The 13,059-nt window shown below is 49.4% G+C and overlaps 1 protein-coding gene across 2 annotated transcripts in view; it reads left to right on the forward strand.

Annotated features, from left to right (window-relative positions):
- Positions 1-13,059, forward strand: part of ZFP64 (ZFP64 zinc finger protein) — a 73,296-nt gene that overhangs the window by 17,167 nt on the left and 43,070 nt on the right. Inside the window, exons 5-6 of one of the 2 annotated variants that reach the window (XM_084886992.1) lie at positions 1,619-1,870; positions 8,127-9,474. In XM_084886992.1, the coding sequence (XP_084743118.1) occupies positions 1,619-1,870; positions 8,127-9,433 (1,559 nt within the window). In that variant the 3' untranslated portion in view covers positions 9,434-9,474. Of the gene's footprint in view, positions 1-1,618; positions 1,871-8,126; positions 9,475-13,059 lie in introns of those variants that run through there. The other variant, XM_084886993.1, reaches the window with a different exon arrangement.

A 13,059-nucleotide genomic window follows, 5' to 3' on the forward strand; every position in this document is an offset into this window, starting at 1 on the left:
ACCGGTTGTGGACTCAGTCCTCAGTAGGGGGCATGCAGGAGGCATCCAATCGATGATACTCTCATCATTGATGTTTCTATCTCTCTCTCCCTTCCTCTCTGAAATAAATAAAAATAAAAATCATGTAGGAGTTTGTTTTTTTAACAAACAGTATATTGTATTGATTTTTTTTTAACAGAGAGGAAGGGAGAGGGATAGAGAGTTTGAAACATCGGTGAGAGAGAAACATTGATCAGCTGCCTTCTGCACACCCCTACTGGGGATGTGCCCACAACCAATGTACATGCCCTTGACTGGAATCGAACCTGGGACCCTTCAGTCCACAGGCCGACGCTCTATCCACTGAGCCAAACCAGTTAGGGCGTCATGTAGTTATTAATGATGTGAAAAGATAGAGTCACTGGGGAGACAGGGTTGCATTTGGCTAAGAAAGCAAAGACAGTCCTGGATTCTAATCCCAGTTGTTGAGAGGATTCAGTAAAACCACTCAGAGGCAGGGGGCCTTTCAGAAAGGAAGTGTTTCAATTGATGTCAGCCAAGAGGTCTTTTTGTACAAAAAAAAAGTGGAGGTACACACAGACACAAAAGAGACTGGAACAATTTACGTCAAAAAACGTGTGGGTGACCAGTTGACAAGTGTCTCGAGAGTCTGGATGAAGCAGGTATGGCAAAGAAACCCCACGCCTGCTCGGACAAGGCTGGGCTTTGTGTCTCTGTCACATGCCTGGCCAGAGGCGACAGGTGGTCCGGGCAGGTGGGCGGGGGGTTACCCTCCTTCTGTGCCATCACAGTACGTTATGTCACGGTCCCCACCGCCTGCAGGTGGCTGGCCTCACCTGCCCACACCTGCCGGTTCACCCCGTCTCCTGGTGACCGCTGGCACGAAGGAGGGGAGAGAGAAGAGGCAGAAAGCACACAGCTTCTTTTTCCAAAAGGGGCACCTTTTCCTTCTCTGCCATTTCACCGGCGAGGACGTGGTCGCAGAATCACCCCTCCCTGCACGTGAGGCCGAGAGATGTGGTCCGCAGCTGGTCACCCACGAGCCCCTACAACTAAGGGGTCTGAGGGTTCGGGCCTGTCTATGGGGACAAGGGAAATGGAGAGAATGGATACGAGGGACAGTGGACACTCTATTTTACTGAGCTGTAATTCAAAATTTTAAGTTGCATTCAATTCTTTTTTCATATATGTATTTATTGATTTTTGGAGAGGGATAGAGAAACAGAAACATAGGTGAGAGAGGAACATCATTGATTGGCTGCCTCTTGCATGCCCCTTATCGGCCAACCTGGAATCATCCTGGAATCAACCAGTAACCTCGTTCCCGGGTCCATGCTCAACCGCTGAGCCATACCGGGTTGCATTCTATTCTTAATAAGTAAGAAATTCATATTCAATGTAGGAAAAATCAGAAAATACCAGTAATAGCAGACTCATCTTCAAAATAGAGGTACCCTGCCCCCCTCCAAGATGGTAGCTCTTTGCCAACCACCCATCCCCCACTCGGGGGAGGGTTTCTAACTAGACTTTGGTGATCATGTATCACTCCCTTCACAAGGCGGTGGGAGGTGAGCCTCCTCCTTTACGCTGTCTCCTGACGCCCTCTGTGTGTTTGAAGGAGACAAGCCCCATAAGTGCGAGGTCTGCGGCAAGTTCTTCAGCCGGAAGGACAAGCTGAAGACCCACATGCGGTGCCACACGGGCGTGAAGCCCTACAAGTGCAAGACGTGCGACTACGCTGCCGCCGACAGCAGCAGCCTCAACAAGCACCTGCGGATCCACTCGGACGAGCGGCCCTTCAAGTGCCAGATCTGCCCCTACGCCAGCCGCAACTCCAGCCAGCTCACCGTGCACCTCCGGTCCCACACGGGTGAGTCCCCCGCCGCCCCCGCTCAGTGCCGCTGGCGTGCTGCGGCTTCCGTCACAGGCGCCCATGCGACCATGAACTGGGGGCGTGTGATGATCCCGTTGTATGCAGTTTTGCTTTTCGTCTGGCCCAGAAGTGCCTTCCTGGGTAAAATAGGGGAAACCTCCCATTTAGAACTCTCTGTATATAGCTTTAGGTCACTTTATAATTTACTTCCTATTATTTAATTGAGGAGCTATGCTAAACGAAATATAGAGATGCAAGTGGTGCGTTTTTTTAATACATTTCTGCATAATGGTTGTTGAGTCACTTCCCTCCACCTTAAAGCATACTCTGACTGGTTCAGCGTGGGACAGCTTGATGGAAAATCTCAGCAGAGTAGGTAACTTAACAGATTGCGTGTGCTTTCCCTTTGGCGAGTGTATCCGTTAGCGATTGGTACAGGGATGCTGTGTAACAACCAGCGTGAAACCCCAGGGGCATATCATGCTACGTATTCATTGCTCACATGCCTCAGGTCAGCACGGACATGGCTAGACCACTGTGCTGATGGGGGCCGGGCGCCGTCACCTGTGAGGGGAAGGCTGGGCGTCCATCACCCTTGGCTGGGGATCTGTTAGCTGTGGGCTACCTGGCTGTCCGTCGCCTTGGCTGGGGCGGGTAGGCGGGGAGTGAAGCTCTGCTCCCCATACATCTCCTCCTCCCTCTGGAACCAGTGGGCTACCCAGGGGTCCTTCTCATCGCAGTGGCAGTAATACAGGCAACTGTGTCTCAGTGTGTGACCTGTACTTGTATCCTGTTGGCTAAAGAAAATGCTGTTTTGGGCCTGGTGTTAAGGGTTGGGGCTGAGCTCACCTGCAGGAGGAGATCACCACAGGTTCCATGGCCAAGGCCAGAGAGATGCGGGAGGGATACAGAATGGAAGCCACCCCGCCGGCGCTCACCTCTCTCTGACCTGCACATGCACTCCCACCCGCCCATGGCCAGCATCTCGCTATCTCCGTCAGGTGTGGATACGTGTCCTCTCGCCTGGAGACCCTGGCAGTAAAAACACAAGCCCGTCCCCCCTCCGGGGCCCAGAGCCGGGACGGCGGCAGTGGCCTTGCTGTGGCAGTGGGTAAGGCTGAGGCCCCTGGCAGCCACTGGTCCACACGTTTCTGACGTCCCTCTGACCGGGGTCCCCGGCCCCCCGCTCTGTGGACAGGAAGTGGTTTGTGATTAGCTTTGGCTCAGCTCCCTGGTTTCTAGATGGTTCCATGGCCCACCTTTCCCTTCCCCTTCCTTGGCTACTTCTGAAAAGGAGTGAGAACGCGCCTTTGGGAGAGGGTGTCAGCCTGCGTCCCCGCTGCCGGACGCTGGGCACCTCTTTCGGGTGCTGGTGCGGCTGGGCACGGCCTCGCCGGCAGAGCAGCCTAACGCGTTGGAGCCCCAGTGTGTGTGTGCCGGCAGCCGCACCGCAGGCCCTCCCGAGGCTGCCATCCTCGGAACCCAGCGCAGGCACTTTGGCACGTAACCTCCTGTGGGCCGAATCCTTGAGACTGTAGGACTCCTTGTCCAGCTGAGAGAATCTACGTGGCACCAGCTTCACTCTTTTAGAGGTTTTAACGGAGACCCTACATCCACAGCCTTCGTTTCTCATTCAGTCTTTTCTCCCCCACTCCTCACCTTCCCCCGCCCCCAATCCTCGCCGTCTCGAGATCAACTCCCTGGATAGGATCTTTGTCCACAGTTTGTTTTCTTTGAAAACCTTCTGCTGGCTAGAGATGAGAATCTTTTTGTGTTGATTATAGATATATATATATTTTAATTTGAGAGAGAAAGGGAGAGAAAGAGAAGCATCAATGATGAGAGAGAATCGTTGATCGGCTGCCTCCTGCACACCCTTCCCTGGGGATCCAGCCCACAACCTGGGCATGTTTCCTCACCGGGAATCAAACTGTGACCTTCTGGTTCATAGGTCGGTGCCCAACCACTGAGCCACACCGGCCAGGCACAATGAACATCTTTATCCAACCCAGCGCATCTTTGATTTCTATATTCTCTCTCGAAGTCCCATATTGAAAATGGCCAGGGGTTTGTGTGTGTCTTTGTCTCTTTCTGTGATAGCTCGTCATGTGCAGCTGGTGAGACACTTCCGGTGTTCTGCCTAGAATTGACCTCTTCCATCAGGTCCCCAGTTCAGTAGGTGTGTAGTCTGCCTTTTCAGTTCCTGCAGGGGGCAGTGTTACCGAAGGTTTGCCACTCGGTGGTGTCCCGGCGGCCTCCTCCTGCCAACCGGTCCGAAAGCCAGTGCTCCGTAACTTAGCTTTGTGCTGTGGCAGTGCTCCGCTTCTTCATCCTGGTCTCTGCATCCGTTACCTGGTATCACAGTGATGCAGTGTGACAGCCCGACCCTCAGTGGATACAGCGTGCCTTTTCCGTTCCCACGTTGGGATCAGCTGGTGTCCTCTGGGCAGCTCTGCTGATCTTGGCTGGGCTCATTTCCCAGTGTGAGGCTCAGCTGGCCGTGGCCTGGCTGTGCCCTGGCCTTTACCATGGTACCCCAGCTCCGCTCCACGCACCTGTCCTCTTCCTCCTCCTCCTCCTCCTCCTCCTCCTCCTCCTCCTCCTCTTCCTCCTGGGACCAGTGGGCCAGGCCAGGCTTGACCTTCTCACGGCGATGGATGGCAGGCTTGCAAGCAAGCAAATCCCAACGCACAAGCCCATTTCAAGCCATTACTATGTCAGGCCTATGCAGCGTATCATCAGCTGAATCTGAGGACATGATGGGCCCTGTGGTCTGAGGTCATGGCAAGTCATCCTGCCCTGGTCAGGAGAGCATGCATGAGGACATATGTGACCGAGGCCATGGCTACAGGGAGAAGTGGTAGGTGGGAGTTTGGGGGACATTTTTGTGGCCGATAGCACGTTAAGACGTTGACATAACTAATGCCCAACCGATCTTCAGAAATCTCCCCAACCTAAGGTAGAGGAGCTGAAGGACTCACTTATGGAAACGGTTCAGAATCATTTTGATGTACATGGATAACCTTACCATGTAGTGTAGCATCTTTAACTTGGCCCAGAAAAGTGTATTATGTAAAAGTTTGACTGTGTTCCATTTATGCATGGAGTACTCATCCCCCCCCCCTTTTTTTTTAAATATATTTTATTGATTTTTTTTACAGAGAGGAAGAGAGAGGGACAGAGAGTCAGAAACATCCATGAGAGAGAAACACCGATCAGCTGCCTCCTGCACACCCCCTACTGGGGATGTTTTCGCAACCAATGTACATGCCCTTGACCGGAATCAAACCTAGGGCCCTTCAGTCTGCAGGCCAACGCTCTATCCACTGGTTTCGGCTCATTTCCCCTTTTTAAGTCTGTGGCACTTACAACATTTTACAAATTGTAAAATTAATAGGATTTTGTCTTACCCTTCCTTCGCTTTGATCAACTACGTTGTCCATCATCTTAGGAGCAACTTAAACTCAAGAAAGATCCGTCCACTTAAACGTGTCTGTCATTTATTCATCCACCAACACCCGTTAAGTCCCCTCTGCCGGGCACTGAGAATAAGGTAGTGGGCACTCCTCATTTAAGAAGTAAATCTGTGGTTAAAGGGGAATGAAGAAGAAGATGGCAAAGGGATTTAAACCGTTGACTTCCATGTCAAAATTGTTGTTAAGCTCTGTGAGAGTTGATTATCTGCCTTTCCTGGGTTTCACCTCTGCTGATGCTTTAAAAAAAAAAAAAAGACAAAACATTGACCCTAACTTCAGGGAAGACCTAGTAAAACATTCTGGAGCAGAGTCTTCCTCTGAGTCCACAGACACGGCCACCCTGAGCCATGGATAGAACTTAGGAAGTCCATGAAGTTGGATGGGGAAAGATTTTCATCCTCACCTTCACTAACCCGTACTGAAACGTGATGTGTCCTTCAGTTCCAGCAACTGGCAGCCAGTCTGGTCACAGTGCGCGGAACTCGTTGCCAGTAGAAACCACACGTCCTTCCATACGAGGGGTTGCAGGAGGATCAGAATTTCCTTAATGCTCTTCTCTGTTTAGAAAGGGTTGTAGTCACTGGATCTTACTATTTAATATGTTGGTAAGCACCTACATTGCCATATCACAGATTTTTTTTCTTTTAATTTTTAATAATTACTTCAAAATAATCAGTTCCTTTTGAATTCCTATTCATTTTTAGCTTATTTTGAATACTTAAGCATTGTTCTGAGAAAGGGCCCCTGGGTTTCACTGAATTGGGAAAAGGGGGTTGATGGCATGAAAGGGGGGTCAGCAAACTTATTCTGTAAAGGGCCAGATAGCAAACATTTTAGGCTTTGTGGGCCACACAGTCTCTGTCACAGTCGCTCACCTCTGCCTTGAAAGTGACCATGAACAACACAAACAAATGGGTGTGGCTGCATACCAATAAAACTTTATTTACAAACACAGGCTGTGAGCCAGATTTGGCCATAGCTTACCATCCCAGAATTCAGTGTGCATGATCTTGGTGGTATTTATTTACACATAAAGCATTGTTTAGGTTTGGGCTTCCTAATTTTCTTAAAGTTTGCTATTTCCCCTCCCTGTTGTCTGTTTTAAAATATATTTTTATTGATTTCAGAGAGGAAGGGAGAGATAGAAACATCAGTGATGAGAGAGAATCATTGATCGGCTGCCTCCTGCACGCCTGCTACTGGGGATCAAGCCCGCAACCTGGGCATGTGCCCTTGACTGGAATCAAACCTGGAACCCTCCAGTCTACAGGCCAACACTCTATCCACTGAGCCAAAACAGCCAGGGCTGTTTTGTTTTGTTTTTTAATTTTTTTTAATTGATTTCAGAGAGGGAGAGGGATAGAAACATCAATGATGAGAGAGAATCATTGATCAGCTGTCCCCTGCATACCCCACTCTGGGGATTGAGCCCGCAACCCTGGGTATGTGCCCTTGACCAGAATCAAACTCGGGACCCTTCAGTCCATAGGCTGACACTCTATCCATTGAGCCAAACTGGCTAGGGCGCTCCCTGCACCCTAGCCAGTTTGGCTCAGTGGATAGAATGGGTAAGCTATGGCCAAATTCTAGAATGGTAAGCTATGGCCAAATCCAGCTCACAACCTGTGTTTGTAAATAAATTGCATGCATTAAGCAGCTCATGGTGATGTGTTAGGCCTTACACCTAAAAGCAGGAGCACAGGCTTTGTCTGTTGAGTCTGTGGCCTGAGACAGCGAGCATTGGCTGTAGGTACCGATGGTTAATTACCTGGCATCTCAGCTTACCAGCCTGGAGTCCAGGCCCTGCTCAGGGCTCCCAGGGACTGTGACCAGCTCTGCGGTCTCTCTAGGCCTCGGGCTCCTCGCGTGAACAGTGGTGTGAATGGTAACATTGCTAACACACCTGCCTCCTGGGACTGTCGGAGCCCCCAGGAGCCCCCGATGAGACCATTCCTGTGGAGTGCTCAGCAGCGTGCCTGCCACCCGGAAGCAACCCTGAAGAATGTTAGCTGCTGCTGTTCTGCCTAATTATACAGTCACTGACATGGGTGGGGCCACCGCGGCGCCTTAGATGCCCTGGACCTGGCACCCACTGACCCGAACGCTTCGGAGTATCACGCCGTTCAGAGGTTGGCGCGGTTTCGCTTCCCCCGCTCATCTTTCAGCAAATATCAATTTAAAAACAAAGAGTAGGAAGTCAAGCGGCTGGATGTTATGACTTCGCCAGCAGAGAACGCCGTTGGCAATGTGGGATATAAAGTTTGCGCAATAAACACGTCTTTAGTCATGAAACTCTGCCTGGAGTATAAGCTGGCCATGTGAACCCCGGTAAGAAAGAATATTCTGATGAGTGATCACAAGGAGATGACTGGTTCGAAATGTTACAATATGTAACTCAGTCACAGCCAATGGATCATGCAACACGGTACAGCCCCCAGCCAGGGTCGTCACAGTAACCCTGGGAGCCATAGCGCGATTGTTGTAAAGACTGTGCTGAGGATGCTCACACACCTTATTGGGACAATTAAAGAGCTCTTTCCAGTCTCCGCTTTTCTCCTGGGTTTTGAGACCGTGGTGGTGGCTTAGTTTGGGGAAAGAAGAGAAGCCCTCCACCCCCCCCCCTCTTTTTCCCCCTCCCAGGGGCTGCTAGAAGCCGCAGTTAGAAGGTCTCCACCCGCTGCCCTGGTGTAGGCGAGTTTCGGGTGTGCGCTTCGGGGGGAGATCCGCGGTGGTTGTTGCCTGCCTGTTCTCACCCGAAACTCACCTTGTGTTGACAGGGGACGCCCCCTTCCAGTGCTGGCTCTGTAGCGCCAAGTTCAAAATCAGCTCGGACTTGAAAAGGCACATGCGCGTGCACTCGGGGGAGAAGCCCTTCAAGTGCGAGTTCTGCAACTTCCGCTGCACCATGAAGGGCAACCTCAAGTCGCACATCCGCATCAAGCACAGCGGCAACAGCTTCCAGTGCCCGCACTGCGACTTCCTGGCGGACAGCAAGGCCGCGCTGCGCAAGCACAGCCGCCTGCACGGGGCCGAGCCCCCGGAGCGGTGCGCCGAGTGCGGCTACTCCTGCGCCAGCAAGGCCGGCCTGCGCGTGCACGAGCGCGTGCACCGCGCCGACCGCCCCTTCAAGTGTGGCCACTGCAGCTTCGACACCAACCAGCCCGGCAACCTGAGCAAGCACGTGAGGAAGTTCCACGCGGACAAGGTCAAGAGCGAGGCCCCGGAGCGGAAGGACGTAGCATCGGGCCGCCAGAGCAGCCGGCAGGTGGCCAAGCTGGACGCCAAGAAGACCTTCCACTGCGACCTCTGCGAGGCCTCCTTCATGCGCGAGGACTCGCTGCGCAGCCACAAGAGGCAGCACAGCGAGCACCGCAAGGGCAAGCGCTCGGACGTGACGGTCCTGCAGTTCCAGATCGACCCCAGCAGCAAGCCACCGGCCGCACCCCTCGCCGTGGGGCACCTCCAGGTGCCCCTCCAGCCCGGCCCCGCGCCCCCGTTCGGCGAGGGGAGGGTCAAAATCATCGTGGGGCATCCAGTGCCCCAGACGAACACCATCGTCCAGGCCGCGGCCACTGCCGCCGCTGTGAACATCGTGCCGTCGGCCCTGGTGGCCCAGAGCCCCGAGGAGCTGCCCGCGAACGGCCAGCGGCTGCAGATCCTGCGCCAGGTCAACCTCATCGCCCCGCCCCAGGCCTCGGGGTGCCCCGGCGAGGTGGGCGCCGTGGCCCAGCCCACCACCGTGCTGCTGACCACCACGCAGGACCAGGCGGACGGGGCCACCCTGCACCAGACCCTCCTCCCCGCGGCCCCCGGCGGCCCCCAGGAGGGCGCCGGCAGCCAGACGTTCATCACCAGCTCTGGCATCGCCTGCACCACCGACTTCGAAGGCCTGAACGCCCTGATCCAGGAGGGCGCGGCCGAGGTGACCGTGGTGAGCGACGGGGGCCAGAACATCGCCGTGGCCACCACGGCCCCCCCTATATTCTCCTCTTCCCAGCAGGACTTGCCCAAGCAGACCTACTCCATCATTCAGGGAGGGGCCCACACAGCTCTGCTCTGCCCGGCGGATTCCATTCCAGATTAAAAAACGAAGGAAGGAAGGGGGAGCTTAAAAAAAAATAGAAAGGGGGGAGGGGGATGTGACAAGTCATACATAGAATTCTGCAAGAGGTATACTCTTTATGTTTTTAAACATTATTGTGAAAATGCACACACCCCCATAATAAATTGTAATTTTATACTGCCCACTGTAATTTTTAACGCTGTCCTAACTTTGAGGCCTCCTCTTGAACCGTTGTAACCGTTGTAGGATCTTCAGTGTTACCGGGATCATTATGAGTAGAGCTTGGAATTAAATGCATTGAGTAGTGACTACATTTGCCTCCAACGTGGCTTCCCAACTCTAATAAAGGTTTTCTCCATCTCATTAAACTTGTGGAGTGGATGGTGCTTCCCAGCCTCTCACGTGCCATTCTGAACCTCCCCCAGCATACGTGGCTACCAATCTGTGATACGAAGGACCATTTTCTGCACAATGTTACCTGGGTATTTGACACCCCCCTCCAGAAAAAAAAGTTTAGTTCTAATCACATAAAAAGGGAATGGTTTTCTAATAAATTGATACATATTTAAAATATACTGACGGTTAATGATTTTGTAGTCACAGTATGATTTGGGATGGAGGGGATGTGAATGAGCTTATCATTAAGGAGAACTTGAACAAGCAAAGGTGTGTAGCCCTCGCTTCTAAGTATTATAGAAACATCTTACCTCAACAGTCAAATTACCTGTGGTACCTAAAGTGATTTGAATGGAAATGCTTTTGACCAGTAGGTGGCGCCAGAGAGCAAGCTAGGATTATACCACATACATGAGCCAGAGTCCTAATATCTCTGATTTCCAGCCTCTCACATGATCTTCGAGTCATAACGGGCTCTTAGTGAGTACTGCATGAACGAAGCATGCCCTCACAGAATGTCAGCAGGGGTGGTGAGTTAGAGAGGTTACTCTTGTGAGAGAAGTATATTTAAAATATAAGAACACTTACTTTTTTTAATCAGTTTTTACACACTTTTACTTCCCTAATACACACACTTATTAAAGTTCTCATGCACATCAGCTTACTTTTACGTAAAAGATATAAAGCAAAGTAAAGAAATAACAAAGTGACAAAGCTGGAACCCTTGAGGGTTGTCCTTTGGAAACAGCTACAGAGTTTGAGCTGGGCTTGTCTTTCTCTGCTCCTTACTTACTTGAACACAATGCTGATAATTCATTGTGCTTTCCTTTTATTTATTTTTTCCATTGTGTTTTCTTGCCAGAATTTCTGTCTTTTCCTATCAGTGATGGTAATAATGATTCATTAACTATTGTTTGATAAGAAATCAAAAAAACATGCAGCATCCAATGTTAGTATTTTAATAATGCCATTGCTTTGGAAATATTGCTTTAATAATGCCATTGCTTTAGAAATATTGCTTATAGCTCTTTAGGAAGCTCAGCTATTGAATTTCAGCAGGGAAACTTCCATTATCATGAACCTGTTTTTTACCTCTTTCTTTTTACCCAGAGTACCCCTTTTTTTTCAACTTTTAAAAATTTCCCCCCTGATTATAAAAGTAATGTGTGTTCAAGATAGAAAGCATGGGTCTGGCCTGTGTGGCTCAGTTTGTTGAGCACCATCCCATGGACCAAGTTTCGGGCTCAATCCCCAGTAGGGGGCATGCAGGAGGCAGCTGATCGATGTTTCTCTCTCTCTCCTTTCCTCTAAAAAAAAATCAATCAAATAGAATTTTTTTTATTGTGGAAAGTATGAGAAACATTATCTAGAAAAATTAGTCCCTAATCTTACTATCCAGATGTAAACATTGGGACCATTTTGATGGAGTTTCTCCTGATCTTTTCCCCCCTGCTTATGTCTCTATGTTTTCTACTCCAGTTACAGAGTTGATGTTGAATTGACCATACTATTTCCTTTCTATGTACTATTTTTTTTTTTGTAATTGGTTTTTGTTTTGTTTTTTTCCTTAGAGAGAGAAAGGGGGAGAGAGAGAGAGAGAGAGAGAAAGAGAAACCTCGATGTAATAGCAAGACATGGATTGGCTGCCTCCTGCATGCCCCCTCACCCAGCATCATGCTTAGAGAGAGGAAGGGAAAGAGAGAAACATCGATGTGAGAATCGTTGATAGGTTGTCCTCCGAATGTGCCCTGACTGGGTATGGAACCAGCAACCTGTCACGGCACCAGCCAACACCCAGCCAACTAAGCCACTCTAGCCAGGCCCTAACTTTATTTTTATTTATTTATTTTTTTAATATATTTTATTGATTTTTTACAGAGAGGAAGGGAGAGAGATAGAGAGGTAGAAACGTCGAATAGAAATATCGACCAGCTGCCTCTTGCACACCCCCTACAGGAGATGTGCCCGCAACCAACGTACATGCCCCTGACCGGAACTGAACCTGGGACCTTTCAGTCCGCAGACTGACGCTCTACCACTGAGCCAAACCGGTTTCCACCCTAACTTAATTTTTTAAGCAAAAGTGAGACTATGACCAAACCATGTTTAATTTAACCATCTTCTTCTTCGTGACTATTTAGGTTGTTTTTGTCTTGTTTGCCATTACAATGTCCACAGTAATCATCCTACATAATTCCTCACATTCACTGTACTCTTGGAGTTTCAGTGCATTCCCTTAGTCTGTACCTGTGTAGATTTCAAACCGGTAGTCCCCGCTGGTGTGCACCCAATTATCACCAACCCTGGGTGTTTTCCGGCTTTTGAAGTCTTGTTAATCTGATGAGAGAAATGAGGTGTTTAGTCCTTGTGCGTTTCCCCAGCTGGTGTTTTGATCTGTATTTGTTTCTACATAGACTATTTGATCGTTTGCGTTTTTCTCTTATGACCTTTACACCACTACACACTCATTCTTTTTCTTGGGTTGTTGGGAACTCGAGGATTCGACCCCATGCCCATCACATATTGCTGAGTTTTCTCTCTTCCTGTCTTTTGTCTTTTGACTTTCCTTGTGGTGATGTTCCCATATAAAAATGACTGTCCTTTTATGCAGTTGGATTCTTCTGCTTAATTTGTGGCTCCTCTCTCTCCTATGAAAGCCTCCCTCCCGAGGCCTTTCTGTGATATTGTTATTGTCTGGCTTCGCTGGCACCTTGCTGCTGCCAGGACTCATCTCTGTAACATCTGATGTAGGAGTTTGGTTGTCCACATATACAGGCCCATTTGTTAAACAAGCTATCAATATTATTCCCCTTGGGACGGAATCTTAATTTCACCTTCAGATGAAGTACCCAAATATACTTGGATCTGTTTCTGGAATCTATTTTGTCCCATTGATCTTCATGTCTTCTCTGGTTTGCCAGTAACACATAATTTGATTATGTTTGCATTAAAGTAAACCTTAATAGCTTTCAGACTTACAAAGACTGTAGATGATCTTTTCCAAAACTTTCTTAGCAATTCTTAGGTATTCATACTTCTAGATTAACTGTCACTTGTCCAGAAAAAGAACACTCATTGAGGATTTTTATTAGAATTGCATCAATGTCATATATGAACTTAGGAAAAGATAACTTGATTAAAATGTTAAATCTTCCACCCAAAAACTTTTATTTACATGCTGTTGTAAACATTAGTCAATGAAATTACATAATTTTCTTTATATACAGCCTAGACTTATTATATAAGCTTGT

The sequence above is a fragment of the Pipistrellus hanaki genome, assembly GCF_964339955.1.
Source record: "Pipistrellus hanaki genome assembly, chromosome: 6".
Taxonomy (NCBI): Eukaryota; Metazoa; Chordata; class Mammalia; order Chiroptera; family Vespertilionidae; genus Pipistrellus; species Pipistrellus hanaki.